At 46.0% G+C, this 16,426-nt stretch overlaps 1 protein-coding gene across 1 annotated transcript; it reads right to left on the bottom strand.

Moving 5' to 3' along the window:
• Positions 1-610: 610 nt before the first annotated feature.
• On the bottom strand, positions 611-15,533 carry LOC110069842 (IgGFc-binding protein). The gene is made up of 7 exons (XM_072979982.2): positions 15,196-15,533; positions 11,670-13,896; positions 7,909-8,476; positions 5,552-6,138; positions 4,113-4,686; positions 2,584-2,783; positions 611-1,112 (listed from the first exon to the last, which is right to left on the bottom strand). The coding sequence occupies exons 2-7, from the start codon at positions 12,321-12,323 to the stop codon at positions 867-869; spliced, it is 2,829 nt and encodes a 942-aa protein (XP_072836083.2). The 5' UTR covers positions 12,324-13,896; positions 15,196-15,533; the 3' UTR covers positions 611-866.
• Positions 15,534-16,426: the final 893 nt, after the last annotated feature.

The raw sequence follows: 16,426 nt of genomic DNA, 5'->3' as shown, positions 1-16,426 counted from the left end.
CGCAGGCAACGTGATGACGCATCATGTCGCCTGCGCGGGATAGAAGACAGTCGGAGAGGAAAGCCACGGGGGAACAGAAGACAGGTGAGTTAGCTCAGTGTTGGCGTTTTTTTCCCTTCTTTCCACCTCTGTGGTGAACGAATTACAATGCTCACATAGCTAACTCCCTAAAAAGTTTAGGGAGTTAACTATGCCAGCCTTGTAGTTCGTTCACCGCAGGGCCTCAGCCTATGGGGGCCTATTACTAGCCACTAATTGGGGGCCTATTAATACCCATCCCTGAACGCAGTTCAGATTTTTCATGTGTCCCCCTATGGAAATTAATTGCCCACCCCTGTTTCAGAGCACACTTTAAGACCTGGCTCTTTAGGCAGGCTTTCCCTCCTATCATCATCTAATGACTTTCCCATTTTGAATTTATTGTCACTGTTGTTTGTATTTTATTATATTACTTTGATGTCTTATTGTTAGCTGCCCAGAGTAGACTTTGGTCTAGATGGGCAAGGTATAAATCAAAGAAATAAATAATAAATAAGTAAATAAATATTGCTTACCTTCAAAGCCCTCAGTTCTGACTTGATGACACGAAACACACACAAGAGGACTTTCAAGATAAGCGAGATATTTAAGGAGTGGTTTTACCAGTTCCGCTCCCCCCCCCAATGAGTTTCAATGGCTGTCAGAAAGCTCAGTCATTAGTATATTAACAGTGAGCTGACATGCTAGACCTCATGGACGAAAATAGCATCATTTCTACCTAGGTTGTCCAAGGCTGCTCTTCTCCTGGGAGACACAGTAGGGATATCAAACTCCCAAACTCTACCTCCACAGCCAGATCGCTAACTCATTCCCTATCAACAGAAAATTCAAGCCAGCCACCACTGCTGGGTCCATTTGGGCAGATACAGAATCCAGCTGTGGTTTCTTGACCCCCTGCAAAGTTCACAGTCAGGTAACTGTGACAAATTACCTTCACTGACGCACTGCAGGATGCCATTTTTCACCTCACAGGTTTCCTTAGCCGAGCAAGAGTTGGGACTGCAGATTACTCCTCCAGCTGCGCTGCAGATGCATTTCTCGGAGCAGTTATTGAGCAGGATGGGTTCATTAGGCTGGGCATTGGAAGACAGAACCACAGATGGGAGGAGAAGATCAGAGAACGTCCCACCACTCACGGGACACTTTTACAGAGCTTTTCAGGGAAATCATTTTAAAGACTGGCTATGATGTGCTAGTTGAACCCATAGCAGGAGGGTCTCTAGGGCTTGTGTTGCTTTTGTGGCATATTGTCCTGGTTTGGTCATAAAACCATTTCTAAACAGTAGCCATCTCAAGGAGTCATGCGAGGCGCAATAGCAAACAAGGCTGGGCAGCTGCCATGGATCCAGCAGCTTCAAACCCTCCAATCCCACTAACAGTGAACACTGGCTATTTCCATCACCGTTGCAACGGTGATGGTGCATCTGGCTATCACATAACTCCTCCCCCCCCCCAATACAACATGTTTCTCAAATGGGTGGGGGAGATGCTTCAAAATGAGACTTAAGCCGAATTAACACTTGTGCTCCTTACTGGCCAGCCTCCACATTAAATGATCCAAAATGCAAGGCATGGCTAAAAGCCATTGTTGGGTTGCCTTGAGGTCATTTGAGTTCACCAGCCAGTGGCATGGATCCAAGCCAAGCATTGGTCAAACTCTGCCCCTATTCAGAAATACCAGTGCTCTTGCCCACAAGATGGCCTTCCCATGACCATATGGAAGAGACAAGTGACGGGTGTTTGCAAGGCATGGTGGCAAGGCCCCTAGCAGAATGGGGGGTTCAGAATCAGAGTCAGGTAGATAAGGTGTCATTGGAAGACCCATGTTACAACCTCATGGGAACCCGGTCACTGGATTAACTTTTGGGTGTGATGATAGGTACATCATGTTAGGTCCTAGCTCTGTTCATACAAGTAACTATTACAGGATAAGCTATACACACACCACAGGGAACAGGAAGGGACAATTCATTAGTAATTAAGAGACAATTCATTAGTAAAGTCGTGATTACTCTCAACAGGAAGCAATCAGAAGAAGGAAGCGCAAGAAGGAAGCTTCTCGTTACAGACACAGGTATACTTGGATGCCTCAGCTTTGCTCCCCTATTTCATGCTAGATTATCAGAAAAGTTGAAGGCAGCACAAGAGGAAGACCAAACAGGAAATGGAATGACTCAATCAAAGAAAACACAATCCTTAGTTTGCAAAATCTGAGCAAGGATAATATAGAGACCATTCATAGGTCATTAATTCATAGGGGAGCTGTGAAGTAGAAAAGGACTTGAAAAAGACTGTTTTAAAAACAACACAGATTGGGTGTGCATGTTTTAATGAAATAAGTGCTAAACAAATTGCTCTGAAGAAAGGATTGGAGACATGCAGAAGTTAGCAATGACATTGTCTGAATGCTTTAAGTAACTGGAGGGAAATAATTCTGGCCATATCTCTAAAGTAGAAGCAAACCAAGAATTCTAGCCTAAAAGGCTAGTATAGAAGCAACACGTCAATGATTCCAATGTGAACATCACTGAACCCCCTACCTACCGGGAAGTATCTGTTATTCTCAAAGCAGCCACATTTGTCCAAGGAGATGCATTCAAGGCCATCAAAGAAGAAACCATCATCACACTGACATCCCTCAACACAGTTTTCTGGACACTGAATGTGATCTGTGAGCCCAGCGCAGCTTATTTCACAGATGTTAGAGCAGATGTCGTAGTGGCTATTGGCTGGGCAGGTCAGGGCTGCAAGAGAAAGGGGAGAGTGGGTAAATACACCTCTGTGTATTGGGCTAGTTCCTAAACCATGCACAGAAACAAGCTTCATATATGATCATATATATCACCCCCCCCCAAAAAAAAATCTGGTAAAAATTGTTCTTATGTGTATTGCATGTGGGTTTATGATGTGACATCACTGTTGAAAAGGGTTGATATTAATCTGATTTGATTGGATTGGATTTTTGGAAATCAACATACAGTACTACATAACGAAGTGCAAAGACCAAAAAGTAATTCATTACCACAGAATTTTAGAGTCACCATTGGTGATTTAGTGATTCAAATCCTCCATGAGTTCCATGGATTCAAATGGATCTTCTCTAATTGTGGCTTACTACTTTAAAGTAAGACGCAACTAGAGTAGGCCTATTGAATCAATGGAACCTGCTGGGGAGTTGACTCACTAAATTCCCACTGATTCAAGTTGGCTTATTCTAGTGCAATCTCCTACACTAAGCAGCAGAATTTCAGCCCTGCTGCTGCTGCTACTTTTAAAACATTATATATATATATCTCACATTGCTGGATGATAGTGTATTTTTGTTCAGCTTTGCCAAATTTGCCCCCATGCAGGATCTGCTTATACTGGTCCATGTATTTTGCAGGGGGAGGTCATCTGATGATGTCTCCTTATGGGCCATTTTCTGAGGATCAGTTTCCACCCTTCCATGCCCCCATGAGTGAGTAAAACAAGGGGAGAAGGGAGGAGGAGGAAGTGCAGTGGGTGGGGAGAGAGTTGAAAGATAGGCAAAGAGAGGCAGCACTCGGCGTTGGGAGGGTGAGATCAGGCAGTTGGAGCACCAGGATGACCGAGTGGATCCCAGTACATCCAGCATCACGTTTCCCTTTCACTTTCCATATGTGGACACCAAGATCAGGATGATCGATTCCAGTGGTTCCCAACCTTTTATAATAAAAAGGTTGGGAAACTTTGCATAAAAATGCATTTTTCATGGGGTAAAGCCATCCCTTCTCAGAAAGGAGATGGTCCTTCCCCCCCCCAAAGTGATGTGTTTCTCATTGATATACATAAAAGCTAACTTTAATATCCCGCTCCAAAAGGTTAAGGAAGACATTATATAACAAGGACTACCATATATATACGGTGACCTGCGACTCCCCCGAGAAAACACTGTGCAACCCCCTTGGGGGGTCACAATCCTTAGGGTGGGAAACAATGATCTATTTAAAAATCTGCAACAAAACAGACTGGAAGGACCGCGAGCAGCCCCAGGACGACCAGAGACAACATCATTGTGCAGATGAGCCCAATTTTGTCTCATTGCTACTCACGACAGAAGGACAGGCTCCTCCAAGGTTGGATGATGACTTTGGCCGCTTGGCAGGCAGTCACATAGCTCTGAATGCTCTGGCAGGCGATGGCCTTGTCTCCACCACCTACGCACAACTCGTGGATACAGTTGTTCAGGTACTCAGTGGGGTCGAGGACAGCATGGCAGGCCGCGAAGGGCCCCTCGGGCAAGGTGAGGAGCCCACAGTAGCCGGGTTGTTTGAAGAGCTCCTGCTGCCCCTCGGCACAAACTGGGCACAGGGATCCTGAGCAGCCATCGACGCAGGATACGCCTGGGACCGGGATTTTCCAGGCAGCCCCAAAGACAGCCACATCGGAGACCACCGTGCCATCAGGGAGCTGGAGATCATCCTCTTTTTGCCCATTGTAGTTTCCACACAAGCCTCTCATCTGATCCGTGTAGGTGTTGGGAAGAGTGACTCTCACATGGTAAAACAGGTCATAGCTCACCGCGAAACCCAAACTGGTGTGGATCCCGACACTGATTCCATGCTGGTAGATTCTCAGATTCCCACCTAGAAGATTCACAGGCAGGTAATAGAACACTCCATCCACCTGTACAAATAAAAGACAGAATCTGATAAGGATGAATGTACAGAACACTCACAGATTTTCTCCTTCTCACTGAAAAAAAACCTCATTGTGAACCCTTGCTTTAAAAAATATATATATATGGACTGCTGCAAAATGTCTTATTCTTGCCATAAAAATTAGCCACTTTTTTCCCAGCAGTGGTATTCACAAAATATTGCAATTTTTAACACACCCAAAACACTGCATTTTGTATTGAACAAAAATCTTTCCTGCAATATACTAGAGGGATTTTAAACAAAATAAAAGATTTTTGCAACAAAGCCATATCCGTGACTATTTTGCAAACAAAATGAAATATGAATATGAAAAACACACACAAACTTTTATAATCTTGGCCCACAGGGAGAAAAAATCCAAAAGTTTTGCATCTGACTTGTGAGAACAAAAGATTTACCATCCTTGCAGTCAAAAGAGGACTATTTGATTGGCATGAAGCCAAACGTTTCCTAGACGTCATTTGAGATAGCAGAAGATGACTAAAAACATCATGATAGGAAGAATATGATTGTGGACAAATATAGCCAGCACTTGAAGAAGAAAAAACTTCTGCAATGTTCTTTAAAAATGTCCTATTGGCCGATGATTTGGGTCAGGTGAAATCATTATTTGCTTTATAAGAAGTTTCTAAAATTTGGAAATGTATTCAAAAGTGGCATTGAAATAAATCCATTTTTGCTTTTTTGTTTTTCTTTTAATCACTCTCTTGGAGGCTGCTATAGCTTTTCGGTATGTTTTAATTCATGCAAAAAGGGAGGGCTAGCCTTTTTCCCATCATAGTGGGAAGCGGGTTAGCCCTCCTGTGAAAGAACAGTGTTCAGGGACTCACCAAGACTTGCCCCGGTATGTTCCTTAGCAGAGTCAGATGAACACCAAAGACCTCCACATGGACCACCTTGGGCACAATGATCTCCCCATTCGCCCAGGCCTCGTTTTCCACAGTGACGGTGATGGGTTCCAAGTTCACATTCTTTTCCTGTAGTTTGGTGAGGATGTAGGTGCAGGTGCCTTGGAAGGTATAGTCCAAGCTGTCAAAGGAAAGATAAAGGCCACCGACAACAGAACAGGTGGCGTTTCCAGTTGGGTGGCATTTCTGGACTCCATCCACCAGTTTGCATTCTTCATTTGGGCCACAGGGCAGCACTTCACACACCACGTTTCCACCCGGCTGGCATTGGCAACGCTCTTCGCACTTCGGGTGGAAAGTCGTCAAGGCAGGGTAGTACCGCTCTTGGTAGAAACAGCCACAACGAGCTATCGGGACACAGTCGTGGCCACTCAAGACGAAGCCCTCATCGCACACGCAGTCCTCCTCACACTGGGCAGGGCACGTAACCGGGGCATAAAGGCTGGCACAGCTCTGGCCACAACTCTTGGCACAAACTTCATAGTGACTGTTGGGCACACATGGTGGGGCTGCGGGTAAAAACAGAGGCTCGTTAGGAATGTGTCCTGTTGTGGTACCTACAAAGCTTGGAGAAGTTCTGTTTTGGATGGCAGCTCTCAAAAAAGAAAACCCATCCAGGGTGAATGGTGGCCATGTTTACTCTGGAATTCTGGGAGATGCAGTCCAAGAAAGTAAATGTTCAAATCTCAGAACTGAATACATGCCCCTAAGACTTAGCACTAGATCAATGCCTACCAACCTTGGACTAAAACTCCCAGAAGCATTTAACACTATCTGTACTGGCCAGGATTTCTGGGATTGCAGTCCAAGAACATCTGGAGATGCAAAGTTGGGAAGCACTGCCATTCATGCTCAGGTGTATAATGGGGAGCAAGCATCAGCCCCCTAGGTTCCTCTTCCTCAATGGCTTGTGGCCATTCCCCTACAATGGAGAACAGAAGCTTATGTGTCTCACCTCCTAAAATGTATGCCTCACTGACCTGTGTGCTGTGTGCTGTCAAGTCAGAACTGACTGATATTGACACTAACTGAGTTCTCAATGTAAGTGAGATACTGAAGGAAGAATGGTTTCACCAGTTACACCCTGTCCAGTGGCTTTCCATGTCCAAGGACGGGTTCGATTCTGGTCTCATGAATTCTAGTCCATCCTTCTGTCCACTACCATTACAATAGGTAACACTCATGACCTAGACCCTGTAAATGATCCTAGTGCAAAGTCAAGAGGGCTCCACCACAAGAACAGTCTGTTTCTATGGACTGATGTCATTCTTCCAAACTGTCTTGATTGTATCACACTAATTGTATGCCATCAAATCGTTTCTGGTTTAAGGTGATACTTTTTAGAGTCTTTTTGGTAAAGAGTACTTAGACGTGGTTTACCATTCCCTTTTTTTCTGGGACCGTACAGCTCACCCAAGGACACAAAGGTTGGCTCTTCTGGGATGTGCAGCAGGCAACTGAACACCCAACCTCTAGCTCCGCACACTGGTGCCTAGGTCCCTGAGCTATCCAGCCAGCTTGTTGACTGTATTACCAGAAAGGCAAGACATAAACACAGCAAACAAATGAACAGACTAGAGTGTATGGTGTCAGGTTCTCTCAGAACAGCTATCCTACGGAAGCATGGAGCACATCACTGGCACTCAGTCCCATACGTCTGGTCCACCTACGACAGGGATGGACAACTGCAGAAGTTCAAGAACCACTTTCCAGCCAAGGCGCAATAGCTCCTAAGCATGAAAACTACCATGACCATAAAAAGACAACTCTAATGTTCAGAATATGTTCTTCTGGGGTCAAAACAAGGTCCGTGCGCATTCTACGGAAATCACAATCCGTGCAGTCTTCTGGAGACCTGATTCTCCATATGGGGTGGAGGATGTTTTTGGGGAAGGACTCAGGGCTCTGGGAGGGTTCACACAAGTCCCGTCCCTGATTTATAGGTATTTATCGTCAGAGGCAGTGCTTTCTGCTATACAGTGGTTGCATGGCAGGGTTATAGGCCCACCGTTGCATCTCCAAAGACAATTTATGCCACTTCTGATATTATTGCTACACAACCAACCAATTCTTAGAAAGCTCTTGTGTCTTGAAGACATAGAGCCAAGCTTCCTGTTGCTGATTTTCCCTTTTTGTTTTGTTTGCTTTTTTTCTGCTGCTCCTGCAACCTGTACCCTTGTCTACACCGTCCCTTCCTCTTGTTTCCCGTCCCCAGATCTTGATGGGGTCAGTTTCCCCCTTTCCCAAGAGGACCTCATTTGGACCATGGCAGCACTCACGGCAGAAGGTTGAAGACCTCCAGGGGTAGACGGTCACCCCCGCCGCTTGGCAGGCCGCGGCATAACTAGCAATCCCAGCACAGACGAAAGCGTAGTGTCCTTCGAAGAAACAGTAATCATAGACACAATCCTGGAAGGCGCCCTCTTGGTCAACCCGACCGTGACACTCCCGGAAGGGGCCGTCTTTGGCCAGAAGGATCCCACAGTCTCGGCCAGAAGCACGCTGCTGCTCGGCAAGGGCTTCCATCCCTGGGCATTTGGGATCAAGGACTTCAAGGCACGTGGAGTCGTATTCCTTCGTGCTAACACCACCAAAGACGGGGATGCTGGGGACAATAATGCTGCCGGGCCCAAAAGCATCATCTTCACGAATGCCATTGAAGTTCCCACACAGACCACGCAGGGTGCCCATATACGTGGTGGGCACGCTGATGGTTGCTCGACTGTCCCAGTTAAAGGTGACGGTGAGGCCAAACTGAGTTTCAACCACAGCGTTCATACCACTCTTATAGGCCTTGACGCGTCCTCCCGCTGAGGTGTAGGGGAGGAAGGTTAACAATCCTCCCACCTATGAAAAGAGGACATAGAAAGATAAATGCTAAATAAGTGGGAAAGAACCCTGAGGCAAAAGCATACACGTCATGCAGGGCTTTTTGTTGGAGTTATTACAACCTCAAATGCTGCCTCTGGGGAGTGTGGCTGGGAGGGAACTTTGAGGCCTGGCTGGCTGTCATTCTACCCCAGCAGAAAGCAATAGCTCCTTCCTACCTCAGAATTCAAGGACAGACCTGCCTCGCTGCTCTCTCTCTTTCTCTCTATCTCCAGTCTGTAAGAACCAGTCAGTCAATCTGTTGAGGCCGGTTGCTAAAAGCTCGTCAGCCATCTTTGTTCACTTTGCTGTAGATCTGCTCAACCGTAAATAAATGAAAGTTTCTTTTTTGTTCTTTCTGCTACTAATGGCTCAGAGTGTGTTATTGAGACTATGTGCCAATTGATGAGAAAAATGGGTGGGCTATGGTGAACTTGAGACTATTCTGCTCTGTGAATCCCTGCAATTCTGCTCCGCAGCTGGAGTAATTTGACCAGAAATTCAAAACTGCAACACTTTTCACCTATAATCCCTATATAGCTCGATACAACTTGGATCCTTAATATCTGAAGGGCCATATTCTTCCAATCAAGCCTGTCTGAGATCTTGAGGGAAAGGCCTTCTCCAACTTCTGCTACTCTCATCTGGGGATGCATCGTAGGACCTTTTAGTGAATTCTTCCAGAAAGTAGAACTTTAAAGTCTAATATAACTGCCTCTTTCCTGTTATTCTTCCGCAATGAGCCAAAGACCTAGATGAACTTTTGGCAACTGTCTGTCTACTAAAGGAGGGCTTTTTAAAAGGAGTGCTATATTTCTTTTAGAACGACTTTTAATTCAACTGTGCTTTAATATCATAATGCCCTTAACAACATTTTTATATAATTTGTTAGGTTATGTGCCTTCACCTCAGAATCAACCTAGAATCAACCCAAATTGGGCTTTCAAGGCAAGTAAGGTATTTAAGGACGAACTTTATAACAATTCGACTCTACCTTACCCCGTGAGCTTCTATGGCTGAGCAGAGATTCAAACCCCAGACTCCTAAATCCTAATCCATCGCTCTATCCACTACACCACACTGGGCATACTTTTAATATTGTAGCATATTGTAATTTATTTGTATCTGGCTCTTCATCTTGTTCTGGCACTCCTTGAACCCCAATTGTTGGTAAGGAAGGGAGAAATCAGCTGAATAAATATGTTTTTTCAAGGCTTGTATACAAGGACCAGGAAACACTGCTTACAGCAAGGTTAGACAACTTTTTGCCTTAAAGACGAATCTGGCCTTTTCGCAATCCTAAACTGGCCCTCTGGGGGTCACCAGAACTCCTAGCCTTTCCCCATGGTGAAACCACCATTTAGAGATTTCCCAGACTTTTAGATGGTTTTTATACCATTCTAAAAGCTCGAAATGCCTTTCCTAAAGCTTAGGGACAACCTAGACAATACACTTAGCATGTATTCAAAAGGAGCACTCCCTTAATCAACATTCATTACAGCCTGTGCTTATCTTCACCTCCATATCTTGCATTCCTGTGTGCTCTGCTTTGTGGTTGGTCATTGGAAGGTAAACATAGGCTTAATCTGCAAATCCAGGAACGAGGGCACACCTTTCTTTAAAAAAAAAAAAAAGCTGTCTGGTGAAAAATAGTGCTAATTACAGAGGGCATGCATCTTCTGATGACATTCTAAGCTTATCATGCAGTTTGACCATAAATTACTGTCAGATAGAACTTTACTGTAAATTACAGCTTGCATTTTTTTAAATTCGCTCCTTTAGCTTTTGACTCCACCAGCTGTTGAAATACGGCATCCAAGAACTTTTCCAAAATTGAATTTAGTCCCTTAGACTGAAAGCGATTCTCACCTTTTGCGTTACAGCAGGTTTGAACCCCTTAGGACAGATCTGGGCAAAGTGCAGCCCTCCAAATGTCCCTGAACTGCAAATCCCAACATTCCTCACTATGTGGGCTAGGCCCAAATCTCCTCGCACTATTGGCTGTGTGGCCTAGGCCCAACTCTCCTCACACTATTGGCTGTGTGGGCTAGGCCCTAATCTCCTCACTATTCGCTGTGTGGGTTAGGCCCAACTCTCCTCACACTATTGCCTGTGTGGGCTAGGCCCAAATCTCCTCACTATTGGCTGTGTGGGCTAGGCCCAACTCTCCTCACACTATTGGCTGTGTGGGCTAGGCCCAAATGTCCTCACACTATTGGTTGTGTGGGCTAGGCCCAAATCTCCTCACTATTGGCTGTGTGGGCTAGGCCCAACTCTCCTCACACTATTGGCTGTGTGGGCTAGGCCCAACTCTCCTCACACTATTGCCTGTGTGGGCTAGGCCCAAATCTCCTCACTATTGGCTGTGTGGGCTAGGCCCAACTCTCCTCACACTATTGGCTGTGTGGGCTAGGCCCAAATGTCCTCACACTATTGGTTGTGTGGGCTAGGCCCAAATCTCCTCACTACTGGCTGTGTGGGCTAGGCCCAACTCTCCTCACACTATTGGCTGTGTGGGCTAGGCCCAAATGTCCTCACACTATTGGTTGTGTGGGCTAGGCCCAAATGTCCTCACACTATTGGTTGTGTGGGCTAGGCCCAACTCTCCTCACACTATTGGCTGTGTGGGCTAGGCCCAAATGTCCTCACACTATTGCCTGTGTGGGCTAGGCCCAAATCTCCTCACTATTGGCTGTGTGGGCTAGGCCCAACTCTCCTCACACTATTGGCTGTGTGGGCTAGGCCCAAATGTCCTCACACTATTGGTTGTGTGGGCTAGGCCCAAATCTCCTCACTACTGGCTGTGTGGGCTAGGCCCAACTCTCCTCACACTATTGGCTGTGTGGGCTAGGCCCAAATCTCCTCACACTATTGGCTGTGTGGGCTAGGAATTATGGGAGTTGCAGTTCAGCAACATCTGGAGGGCCACATTTAGCCCACCCCTGACTTAGGACCAAGGGAACCAAATGTAGCCCACTTGTGACATACAGCAGCCACTAGGGATTGTCAAGTGTCTGTTGGATGGAATACAGGATTGGCTAGTTCTAAGCCAGGCATTTGAACTAAACACCTGCCCCATGACATAGACTGCAATATAAATCTACCGCTCACCAGCCCTTGGAGACTAGCCTCACCGCTGATGTCAGCTCATGAGATCTAGATGTCAACTTACCAAGATTTTGCCAGGATACTGCCTGCTGACGATAATCTCAACATCAAAGACGTTGACCTGCACACTCCGGGTCCAGGTTACCACACGGTTTCCACGATATTCATTCTGGACATACACACTGAACCCCTCCAGGTCACTGGGTTTCTCATACACCTCAGTAAGCACGTAGGCACAGGCTCCTTGGAAATCCTGCCTCAGGTTGTCAAAGGTGAGATAATGCGGGTCCCCAGTGGCGGAACAGTTCCCGTACCCAACAGGGTAACAGCCCCGCACACCTTTCCGCACTCCGCATTGCTCCGAGGTTTTGCAAGAGCTGGCGGTGCACTCCACCTGCCTTGTGGATGGGTTGCACACGCACCGCTTCGTACAGGAGTCATCCGCCCAGAAGCTCTCACTGGGGCCATACGGGCGCCCGTCGTAGAAACAACCACATTTGCTTATGGGAACACAAGCCCCTTGACTTAGCACAAAACCTTCCACACACTGGCAACCTTCCACACACACAGCTGGGCAGAAGAGTTGGCTTGGAACGTGATCATCCGCACAGGTAGCTGGGCAGGCTGTCCCACAGAGCTGGTACTCACTGTTTGGAGGACATTCCAGAGCTGGGCAAAGAAAGGACATGGGGGCAAAATCACAATAATGATGCAACATGGAAGAGATCAACAACTTAGATTTGTGACTTAGATTTACAGTGAAAGATTTATAACCTGCCCTATATTAACAAATCTCGAGGCCAGCTTTTGAAAACCTAAAACAAATCTTTACAGACAATTTCAAAACTTTTTAAAAAAAGATACAATCCAGGTGTTGGAATTTTTGCAACCTCGCATGCTGACTTTAGTAGGTTTGGCTGGAAGGCACCTTTCTGGTCTGAGGTAACTATCAATCTATCCAGCGGTAACTAATCATTCCCTTCTATCTCTGCATTCAAAGAGAGCCCCGCCTTTCTGCTCTGTCTTTCCCCCTCCTTGAAGTCTGTTGAAGTCTGTTCCTAAAAGCAGTCCTGTTTCTCAGTTGGCTGTTTGATCTGTTCAATTGTAAGTAATAAAACCTTAGATCCTTTCCCCTACTAGTGTCTCAGAGTGAATTAAGTGCCAGTTAGTGAGAAAAGGGGTGGACTATTCTGAGGACCTTGAAGTTATTCTGCTCTGTGATTGCCTGCACCTCTGCTGTACAGCTAGAGGACTTTAACCAAAAATTCAAAATCAGCAACAAGAAAAACAGGAAAGTGAAAGATGGGAAGCCATGCCATGGCCCCCTCGAGGTGGTAAATGCTTGGATGAACAGCCAGACTTCAACTTTGTGCTCAAATAAAGGTCCTTGAGGGACTTCCTCGAGATTCCCCGACATAACTTAAGTTCCAATTTTTGCTGAAAAGCAACAACACATGCACACCCCAAGTTCCACATCTGTCCCAGGAAACCTCCAAAAGTAGCCAAACACCCTCTCCCCCACCCAAGGGGGAAAACAAGAGACTAAATTCACTTCTTCTACATGGATATTTTTTCTGTCTTTTTTTCCAACTGAGGAAGGGTAGCCTACAATGAGCCTGGGTCTTGAAATTAAGCCTCCATACTCCCCCATTTTTCCACCCCTGGGCAAGAGAAAACTCAATCCTACTCTAGCCAAAGCATCCTTTCGTTTACTCACGGCATCCAGCAGGTCTTCTCCAGTCTCCAACCTGAACCCCCTCTCTCTGGCAGGCATCCGCGTAGGTCTTCAAAGCATCGCACAGCGTCTGCTTGTGGCCTTCGTTGGCACAAACGTCGTACACACAGTTCTCAAAGAAGGGCTTAGGATCCACTTTGGAGTGGCAAGGGCTGAAGGGCCCGTTGGATGGTACAATGACCAAACCGCAATAGTTCTCTGACTGATACTGCTGGGCAAGGTCAGGCCGGCAAGGCTCACAAGGCCCGTGGCAATCATTCCAACATAGGTCATTCTCAATCTTCACCACCCAGCTCTCGCCAAACGCAATGGCGTCCGGTGCCACGGTTCCTGCTGGCGTTTCAAAGTCATCTCCGGGATTCCCATTATAGTTCCCACAAAGGCCGTGGACACCACTGTGATATGCACTGGTGACAGTGACCAGGAGGTGATGGTTCCAGTCATAAGATACTCTGAGTTGGAACTCTGTGACAAGGAGGACCGAATTGCCACTCTGCGTGAGTGTCAATTTCCCGCCACTCAGAGAGATGGGCAAATGGGCTTTGATGCCATTGACCTAGATTGGGGTTTAGAAAATAAATTCTCAGGTGGTTTTGTAAAATACATTTTGTTGGGGGGTAGACAAAAAAGCCATAATGTTTCTAGGGATTGTACTTTTCTTGCTTCAATCACAGGTTCAAATACTGTACTTTTTTTTTTTACTTTAACACTTGCAGCAATGTCATCTACTTGCATTAAAGTATAAAATAAGACCCCCCCCCCCCTAAAATAGATGGAGAATTAGCCACAGCCTGGAATCATTGGCCAGAATCCTACTGATATTTGTGTAAAGTCTGCATTGCTTGCCATGGCTAATTGTGGCTAATGGATGAGGTGCTCAGCTGCATGATGGTAATGAGCCCAACTGTGCAACTGAAATGAGTACCAGCACCTGGAGAATTAGTTGTTTCAAGTTACGGAAATTTGGTGTATTCTCAAAGGCTTTCATGGCCAGGATCCGACGGTTGTTGTAGTTTTTTTCAGGCTGTTTGGCCGTGTTCTGGAGGTTTTTCTTCCTAAAGTTTCATCAGTCTCTGTGGCCGGCATCTTCAGAGGACACAAGTTAGAACTCTGTCTCTGTTCTGGTGTAGTATGTAGGATAGTTGAGTATTTGTAGCTGTGGGATCAGCTTTTTGTCCTTTTCAGGAGACTGGCTGATTATGGTGATCGGGGTGTTTTTTGTTATGGGTGTTTGTTGTGATAAGGGGGAGATCTCCTGAAAACGACAAAAGTGATCCCACAGCTACAAATACTCAAGAATCCGACACACTACACCAGAACACAGACAGAGTTCTAACTCCTGCCCTATGAAGATGCTAACCACAGAAACTGCCAAAAGGGTAGATTAAAAAACCTCCTGAACACGGCCAAACACCCCCCGAAAAACCTACAACAACCATACGGAAATTGTACTAGATGATTCCAGGCAGTGAAAGTCATCTGACTTTCATCTTGTAAGACATCTACTGCATATACTAATGGCTATCTGGATAGTTCAGTGGTTTAGATATCTGGCTGCAGAGTCAGAGGTTAGGAATTCAATTCTCCACTGTGCCTCCTATGAGTAGAACCAGCCTGTGTGGCCTTGGGCAAGCTGCACAGTCCCAGGATGCCTCCAGAAGAAGGGAATGATAAACCACTTCTGAGTATTCTCTACCTAGAAAAGGGTCACCATAAGGCAAAAGATACTTGATGACACAAAATTATTACTATCCCTATTACTGCTGCTGTTATCAATAAAGTCATCTAACACCAGAACCCAGCCTCAATGGGGTTAACACTCCTTCTTAATTAATCATTACTGATTACCACTCACCCTGACAAAACTGACTTCTGACCTCCTGATCGTGATGGTGAATCCGTAAACCTCAACAGACACCCAACCCACATAGGAGACACGTTTATTCCCTCGGTTTTCATTCTTGGCTTGTATGTGGAAGGACGGGAGCCCGAAGGGACCACCATCACGGGTCTTGGCAATTGTGTAGGTGCAGGTGCCTTGAAAGTCATAGTTGACCCCATCAAAGGTATGGTAGTGTGGGTCACCCCATGCCCAGCAAGTAGCATTAGAGACTGGTACACATGTTGGTTGCCCGTTGATCATCTTGCACTCCATGCCTGTTTGACACCGCACGCTGCTGCAGTTAAGCTCTTTTGCACCTAAGAATGAATGGGAAAGAGAACATGAATGGATCAACCCTGCGAAATACATTACAGCCTATTAAAATTTCAAAATTCCACAAAATTAATCCACCTAGACTCCAGCCAGGAAGCTAATGCCTGAACAGAACTTGGTCTCTCCTAGCATCCTGGAAGTCATGGTCCTAAACCATAGTTTCCCCAAGTTCTGCTCCCAATCCCCGAAGTCTCCTGCCTCTATTGCTACTTGACAGGGCACATTCCAGATTTCTCAGGGCTTCTGAAAAATGCAATCTGACTAGCTTAGCTGGCAGTGAAAGCAGCCAGCAGTAGGACGTAGCTCAGCACCTGGCAGCATGGAGCCAACAATTAAATTTTGCACCCTGCTTAGAGTGCATCCAGTCCCAGAGTGATGTTATGGCATGAGCAACGTGGACAGTTGAAATGGCGGCAGCAAGTGGTTTAGCACTTGGAGTCAGCCCAGACTTGAGAACCCAGCAGCTACTTATCGATGACATGGGCTGACAGAAAGCTCTCCTTGCAGCTGCCCATTTCTGCCTATAGCTGCCTAACTTGGCCCTTTATAAGTGCATGAACAGAAGCAAGGAAGAAGCATGTGCAGTGTGGTCTCTTCCTGTCTGATACTTGCAAGAAAGAGATCCAGGACAGAGAAGAAAAAGCACTTCTTCAGACATCCCTTAGTCAAGTGACAGAATTTACTAGCTACTGATGATCATCAAGCTGAATGTTGTTAAAAGAGGATGGGATGAATTCAGAGATGATACAGCTATCAATAGCCAGGCGCTATGATGGCAACATGTGAACTGCATTATCACATACAGTATGCTATGGCTAAGAGGAAGAGCAGGAGAATGTTCTTGCCCTACTGTCTTGCTTGTGAGCTTCTC

The sequence above is a fragment of the Pogona vitticeps genome, chromosome 9, assembly GCF_051106095.1.
Source record: "Pogona vitticeps strain Pit_001003342236 chromosome 9, PviZW2.1, whole genome shotgun sequence".
In the NCBI taxonomy this organism is placed as follows: Eukaryota; Metazoa; Chordata; class Lepidosauria; order Squamata; family Agamidae; genus Pogona; species Pogona vitticeps.
The sequence above is the reverse complement of the archived record's forward strand: the minus strand, read 5'-3'. Positions and strand labels throughout refer to the sequence as shown.

Coding starts and splice junctions, on each gene's coding strand:
- LOC110069842 (XM_072979982.2), bottom strand. CDS start 12,323: ATGTTGCATCATTATTGTGATTTTGCCCCCATGTCCTTTCTTTGCCCA. Junction 6,139..7,908: donor GAGGTCTTCAACCTTCTGCC/GTGAGTGCTGCC, acceptor TTTTACCCGCAG/CCCCACCATGTGTGCCCAAC. Junction 2,784..4,112: donor GAGGAGCCTGTCCTTCTGTC/GTGAGTAGCAAT, acceptor TTTCTCTTGCAG/CCCTGACCTGCCCAGCCAAT.